General features: G+C 33.1%; 1 protein-coding gene across 1 annotated transcript; it reads left to right on the forward strand.

Annotated features, from left to right (window-relative positions):
- Window positions 1-527: 527 nt before the first annotated feature.
- LOC119675706 (serine protease snake-like) lies at window positions 528-8,298 on the forward strand (the record flags this gene model as incomplete). Its single annotated transcript, XM_038086911.1, has 4 exons — window positions 528-644; window positions 7,467-7,659; window positions 7,717-7,987; window positions 8,094-8,298. Coding segments are annotated over exons 1-4 (786 nt in total), but the record flags the coding sequence as incomplete, so codon positions are not given.
- Between the last annotated feature and the right edge of the window lie 2 nt (window positions 8,299-8,300).

Consider the following 8,300-nt stretch of genomic DNA (forward strand, 5'->3'; position numbering starts at 1 on the left):
ATTAGTCAGGAAAAAGTGACAGCCATTTAAGTGAAGCTACTTTTGTTATTTTCTAAACAATGGATTCAAAACAATTTCGTGTGTTAATTTATTATTGCTTCTTGATGAAAAAAAAATACTGTACAAGCTCAGCAATGACTTCAAAAGTGTTATCCGGACTCTGTTCCATCGAAAAGAAACATTTGTTATTGGTTTGCTGAATTTAAACGTGGTCGTACAGACACCGATGATGGTGAACGTTCTAGTCGTCCAATTGAGGTGGTCACTCCAGAAAACATCAAAAAAGTCCAGAAATTGGTTGTATCTGATCGTTAATTGAAATTGCTTTAGATAGCCGAGAACGTAAAGATATCAGAAGGCAGTGTGTTTACAATTATGCATGAAGATTTGACCATGAGAAAGCTCTTTTCAAAGTGGGTGCGCGTTTACTCACAGTCGATCAAAAACAACAACGTGTGGATGATTTAGAGCAGTGATGGGCCATGTTTACACTTAATAAATCAAATTTTTTGCGTCAATATGTGACAATGGATGATACATGGATACATCACTTCACTCCGAAATCAAAACGATCATCATCTGAATGGACTGCAGCCGGTGAACCACATCAAAAGCGTCCAAAGGCACAACAGTCAGCTGGGAAGGTTATGGTTTCTGTATTTTGGGATGCACATAGTATAATCTTCATTGACTATCTCGAAAAAGGAAAAACCATCAATAGTAACTATTACATGGCATTATTGAATCGTTTGGCGAAGAAAAATATATTGTTTCACCAAGACAATGCACCATGTCCCAAGTCAATAAAAACGATGGCAAAATTTCACGAATTACACTTCAAATTGCTTCCTCATTCACCGTATAGTCCAGATCTGGCTCCCAGCGGCTACTGGCTATTCGCTGATCTCAAAAAAATGCTCGCCGATAAGAAATTCATCTCAAATGTAGAAGTAATTGCTGAAACTGAAGTCTATTTTGAGGTTAAAGGCAAATCCTTTTACAAGCATGGCATCGAGAAGTTAGAGAAACGTTGGAATGATTGTATTGCCCTTGAAGGAGATTATATTAATGAGTAAAATCGATTTTTGGCAGAAAAAATTTGTTTTTATTAGTTAGTCAAACGATTTATTGAGTCATGTGTTAATTTGAGAGTGGAATTGAACGTATAGACTATGCTATTTTATTAATAGGTCTGTAATTGCTCCAGTGGCTGGCAAATCCATTCTCACTTATATATAAATTCGTTTTTCCACTCTTTCTAATTTCGATTTTTCGATTTTTCGATTTTTCGAACTTTCTATTTTTCTAATTTCGATTTAATGCATTAAAAAATTTTTACAGGATGTTATAGTAACTCTAGTATATAGTTATAGTAACTAGTAGTTTGTTATAGTATCTCAACCTGCAGAACGTTGTCAAAAACCTAGTGAGAATTTCATTTTTTTTTGTTCATTAGAAAATGTTGAGACTGCTTTGAATTGGTCGATGACTTTTTTAGCCTGTCTTTTTCTACAATAATTTTAAATTCAGATTCCCTTCAAAAGCTGAGTTTTTCGACTATATGCCACCTTGTCAAAATACAAAATCGCTCAGGTCCAATTAATTAAAGTTGGGTTTTTCGTTTAGCGAGACGATCGAATCTTTCTTTAGCATTACTCGTATAAAATCTTAATACACCATCATTGCAGTGTCGTAGTACATAAGATATCCATTATATGCCACCTTATCAAAATACATAATGGCTCAGGTCCAATTAATTAACGTTGTGTTTCCCGTTTAGTGAGGCGATTGGAACTTTCGTTATCTTTACTCTTATAAAAACTTAATATACCGTCTTTGCAGTGTCGTAGGGAATAAGATATCACTGTTTTAGCAGACACACGTACCACAATATATGCTTTCTTTAAGATTTTTATATACAAATGCTAACACTTGTATACTATATACGAGTACATTTAAATATTGTTAAGTTACATTATTGTGATGGAAGTAAATATATCAAATGCTTTTGACGCTGCCAGTATATGTGTTCACATAAGGCAGCAAATTACAAAAAGCTGTACGACAGTTTGTAAAATTACATTAGAGTTTTTCTCTTCATGTAACTTTTAGGTTTTATAACTTTGAAATGATTATGCAGATATAGTTGATTAACACAAAAATGAATTAAATTCCTAACATAAATTGGTAAATTTTGCAATTCTGCTATGAATTTAATTATGGAATGCTAAGATTTTGTTCTTGAAAGTTCGATGGTCCGCACCTTAAAAACAGGAATTAATGAGGCTTGGAAATTTTGCCTATAGTTAGGATTACAAAGATATTATCTATAAGATACTTTCATCTGATCAAACGAATGATTTCAATTGCAAAAATTAGCAATCATAAAAGTAGACGCAGTTAAAGAAGGACGTTCAAAATAGGAAGGTGAAATGAATCAATATTATTATTATAATTAATAATTCTTATTTATATATATTTTGTTGATTCTTACAAAATTAAAATTTTAATAGGAAGTTTTGTGACAGCTACCAATTAATTACGGCTTTACACTATCAGATTATTATCTGATTTTTGTCACTATCTGTGCACCTTGAAAAACCTTTAATTTGCTTTTCTTCACACAACACTCTGCAATTAAAGTTTTGGGAGCGTTTGAAGTGTTACTTATTGAAACGGCCATATATTTTTTGTGTGAAGTTATTTGTTATTGTTTTAAATAACAAAAAATTGTGGAATTTTAGAATCCATTCTCTTAAGCTCGATGTGACCACCTTTTGCCTTGACTATATCTTTCAAACGGTTAAAAAATGAGTTGCATAGTTCACGAAAGTTTCGATTTTCCCATATTTTGAACCATTTCTGAAGAATAAAACAATGGCTTCTTCTTCTTCAGTGCATCCATACAAACATATTTTTTAGTCCCCACCTTGTTCAGATGGAATAGTACATCTGACGAATTTGAAAGCTATTGTGTGGACGAAATGAAGTGTGGAACATGATTTTTTAACCATTCTTGGTGCGCACGAGCTTTATGAGACCAAAACCGGTGCCGCGTCTTGTTAAAACATCCATGGTTTACGACCGAAATGTTTGCATGCTCTCGGCTTTAAAGCAACTTCCAAAACATTTTGCTAATAATAAATCGCATTGAGTTTTACACCAGGCGTTTTTTTTTTAATTTGAATACTAATACATTTATTTATTGTATCTTCTCTTACAATGAGACTAACAATAAGTTTTAAAATCTTCTCACTAAGTACATAATATTACAAATTTTTATTTTAACTATAACTATTAACTATTTTAACTATAAAATTAAATAAAATAAAATGTTTATTATTTTATAGGCTAATTGGTCAAAACTTTTTTATTATTGTTGTTAAAAATAAAAACAAAAATTAAGAATTCACAATTTGATTTTTCAATAATTTTTATTTTTCTTCGATATTTCGACTTTAGTCTAAAGTCATCATCAGGAAACTAAAAATTTTATAAAAAAATAAACACTTTAAAATTATTTGGTCACAAAATTATTAACATTTAAAATAAAATAAGTAAACCTTATATCACGAACCTCACTTACAACAATAGGTTAAATTTCATTGAAATGAATGTTAGGTGGTTTATTAAGAAAGCAGTTCAACTTTATCAGATTACTAAAATGAAAGCTGCGGTTTTTACTTCAAACTATTGAATATTAATTAATGGCAGGACGGTCAGCTCTTTTTAGGCGGGAAGTAGTAGATAGATGTGCGAGATGTCTTGCTAGGAGATTAACATGTTCTGTCAGCCTTTTATTGTATTTTTTCTTATATTGTCAAATTCAGTTTTAACTAGTGGAATTTGTAGATTTCGGTGAATACTTTCATTCCTTATATACCATGGGGCTCCAGTGATTGTTCTCAGTATTTTTGACTGAGCTCTTTGGATCATTTCAATATTTGAAGCACTAGCATTGCCAAATAGCTGGATACCATAAGTTCATATTGGTTTTGTGATGCTGTTATACAAGAGTACTTTATACTCTAGGCGTAGGGAAGTGCTGCTATTAATGAGCCAATGCAACTTAGAGGCTTGGAGCTTCATCCGAATTTTTTTGGCTTCAATATGTTTGCGCCAAGTTAGTCGTCTGTCTGTGTGAATATCTAGACCTAGGTACATTATATTATCTGTTTGTGGTATGGGAATGTTATTTAGTAAAATTGTTAGAGATTTACTCCGATTTAAGGTAAAAATGACGTGTCCACATTTTAGTTCATTAATTTTAATTTGCCATTTTGATAGCCATTTCTCCACCCGAAATAAGTGAGATTGAAGTTAGTTTGAAGCTAGCACAACGTTTTTGTTTCGACATAAAATTGCCGTATCATCAGCAAACGTTGTAGTGACTATTGAGCTACTTATTAGGATATTAGATGTGTAATGTAAATACAAGATAGGGGCAAGAACACTTCCTTGTGGAACACCAGCTTCTATTGGGAATTATTAGAAGTATATGATTTACATTTAAATTTAAAGTTTCTGTTATGCAGATACGATTCTAAAACTGAATGGACATTTGAAGGTAATGAATAGCGTATCTTATATAGGAGCCCATTATGCCATACTTTTTCAAAGGTTTGTTTAACATCGAGAAATACCGCGGAACAATATTCTCTGAGTTCAAATGCGTGTCTTATTTCGTTCGTTATACGATTCACTTGCTCAATAGTTCCATGATTTTCCTTAAAACCAAACTGGTGGGAGGGTATTAGGTTTTGACCGTCAAGGAATGGTTTCAGCTTTAAAAGCAGTGCTCTTTCAAAGAGTTTAGAAAGGCATGACAGTAAGCTTATTGGCCTGTATGAAGAGGCTAGCGTGGGATCTTTACCTGATTTATGAATCATAACAATCATAGATGTTTTCCACTCTGTTGGGTAAAAGCCAAATTTAGTAATGACATTAAAAAGTCTTGTGATAAAATACCATTACTTGAGATGGAAATATACTTCGGGTGTCCATTTGTAGTCTCAAATTTTCGACGGTGCGTTCAGTTAAGTAAATACGATCATTTTGAGAGTTTATGAATTGCTCTATGTGGGAATGTTATTCATCAGAGAACACAATGCTTGGAAATTCGCCACCTTCGAGCTTTACCTTGAGCTTATTTTAAAATATGCGTCGTATGCTTCACTGGAATATTTTCAGTTCTTTAGCGATTTGATTACCACTACTACGTGGATTTATTTCAAGCATTCACGTTCCGAACCATTTCAGGAGATTTTGCAATTTTTTTTAGTTCCCCACCAAAGCGTTTGACGACGCTGCCTCTGCTATTATAACGATTTATAGAACGATACACAAACATTTTATTCACTTTGAAGTGTTGAGGTGTTGAGCTCACAAACTTGTGGGAGCTTGTGAAGAATATAAATAGCCGACATCTATATGAATTCACATAGTTAGCAATATCAGTTTGACAGATATACCCGTGTGTAGTTAACTCACGCTTCAATCGCCTAACCCTGAATTATATTATAACAGAAAAAAGCTGAAACTAGTATGAATACTTAAGGTTTATAGTGTCGAGACGACTTAATTAATTTAGCTGCTTTAGTCAAAAATTTTCAATTGTAAAATTTTTTTTTTTGCATTTGCTAGAACATAATCGTCTAACGAAAATTTTGAAAGAAAAATTCAATTTTTCACACTTCCCTAAAATAGGAGTATTTGTGAATAAGCTAAACAACAACATTGTCAGTAGTCAATAAATTTTTTTCGTTCGAGCTCGGTTCGTATCTCATACAGAGATAAACTGTAGTAGAAATAAAAGGTTTTTCGTTTATGAAGAAGCAAAAACTGTAGGGTTACATTTAAAATTAGTATTAGTAGTCATAGCAGTCACCGCTAGTCATTGCACAAACCTTACTCACATATTATGAAATCAAATTCACGTTATAATATCTACTTTCGCATTTTAGCATGATCTACACAAAGCAACTGTATTCGTTTTACAGTTAAACGGAAGACATGTTTCGATCAAAACGCCGTTATGACGAGTTTGATCGTTGAAGTCGTGAAAATTAAACTGGTAACCAAGCTCATCCTGTAGGAACATAAGTAGACTCTATATTCATGTAAAAAACTGTTCAGATCGGTGTATAAAACGTGTCGTGGTGTAAAATCCATGAGTTTTCCTTTCATAAATCTGGCCTCTTTTTGCGAATGGCCTCACGCAAACGACGTATAACGGCCAAATAATACTCCTTATTGACCGTTTGACCGTCCGAAAGGAATTCATAGTGCACCACACCACGAATATCGAAGAAAACAATCAACATAACCTTGATTTTGAACCGACTTTGGCTTTCTCTTTTCAGTTTCGGTTTACCTTCAAAGCACCATTCGGTCGATTGTTGTTTGGTAGGCATGTCAAATTCATAGATAGATAGACCCATGTCTCATCACCAGTTATGATGCGTTCGATGAATGTGGAATGTGGGGTCACTATCTGCCACCACTCTTTGGCCACATCACAACAACCCTTTTTTTTAATTAAATTCAGCTTTTTTGCCACCAGCCTAGAAGCGACGCGTTTCAAACCCAAAACCTCAGTTAAAATGCGTTCGGCCGATTCATATGAGACTGCAATCTCTCTGTTTCGCCGATTCAATGTTTTCTTCAGTAAAAGATGTTGTTGGGCGGCCAGGGATCTCATCATGGTCCAAGCTTGTACGACCGTCTTTGAACCTTTTAAACCATTCGTATACTCGTGGTTGCGAAACACACAAATTACCAAAGGCCTTACTTAACATTTTCAACGTTATTCAACGTTTCGCTTGAAAATGTTAAACATGAATCCATTGGCAACACAAAATTTGATGCACGCACGTTGTTCTAATTTTTGATTCATTATAAAAACACGAAAATTTTTCGACTTCTTTGTATAGACGCCAAACAAAAACTAATCGTACGATATGCGTTAAACTTTGACAGAATGTGTATAATAGTGTTGCCAGCGTGAAAATAAAAAAAATTTACCGATTGGATAAGCGCGGTAATTCAAAAATTAAAATTCTCGTTCTTACAAAAATAAATGTGAGGAGAGATGAGAAAATAATTTCACATATGTTTTGTCATAGTCCAGTGTTGTCAGTAGTTTATAGTCCAGAATTATTAATATGTGAGGAACTCACTTCTTACAGTATTTTTTTATATCTCTATATTGAGACAGAATAAATAAAATTAAGATGATCATTTCTAAATTTAATAGAGTAATTTAACTATGTGTAATATATAAACAGAATATCTGAATAAAATGATTGTTGTTAAACAAAAGCTCAATTACAGTAAATCCAATCCAATAGTTTCAATTCAAAGAGAATGATTTATTTTAAAGCTTCTTTTAATTTAGCTTTGTTAGTATAATTGTGAACTTAAAATAAACTCTTATCTCAATTAAAAAATCATAGCTATTTCTCTAGTCTAGAAGTATAAGTAGCGAAACAAATTTAGTTAGTTTATTGAAAACGAGTCAAGAGGTTGAAGTAGCATTACTCTGTAATCATAAAATGCATATATTTTTAAATAATGAAAAAATGATTTTTGCTTTATTATTACTTGTAATTAACGAAGCTTATGTGTCGGAAAAAAAGCGCACATCGCTTGAGGCTTTAAGTAACTAACTTGACCTATGCACTATCTGTTTGTTAATCTAAACCAATTTGTTTGTAGAATGCAGACGGTATAAGGAAAGTGTGTTTAACCAGAAGGTGACCTTTCAACCATTGGTATATAAACCTAATTTAATCGCAGTGGAAGAGGATAGTTGTAAATCTTATGCACCTTTTATTGTTAATGGAACGCCAGCAATAGGTAAGGAATTTCCCCACATGGCTCGTTTGGGTTATGCCGAAAAAAACAAACCCACATCTTGGTTTTGCGGAGGCACTCTTGTGAGCAAAAAAATGGTTCTGACAGCAGCTCATTGTTTTGAGTTCGATTAGTGAGTGTGAAGAGTTTTTTATATAAAACAAAGTGCAATTACCTATTTTTTTAATCACTATAACATATATCCGATTTTATATATGAAATGTTTATATAAATTTCAGTGGTGATGTAAATCGCGTTCGGTTAGGTGAACTTGATTTTGATAAAACGAATGATGATGCCCAACCAGAAGATTTCAAGGTTGCTCGATATATAGCACATCCAGATTATGATGAGGATTCGGCCTTCAACGATATAGGTCTAGTTGAACTCGCTAAATTTGTTATTTTTAGCGAATATAAGCTTCCAGCCTGCTTGCCGATAACTAG

This window comes from Teleopsis dalmanni, chromosome 2, assembly GCF_002237135.1.
Source record: "Teleopsis dalmanni isolate 2A chromosome 2, ASM223713v2, whole genome shotgun sequence".
In the NCBI taxonomy this organism is placed as follows: Eukaryota; Metazoa; Arthropoda; class Insecta; order Diptera; family Diopsidae; genus Teleopsis; species Teleopsis dalmanni.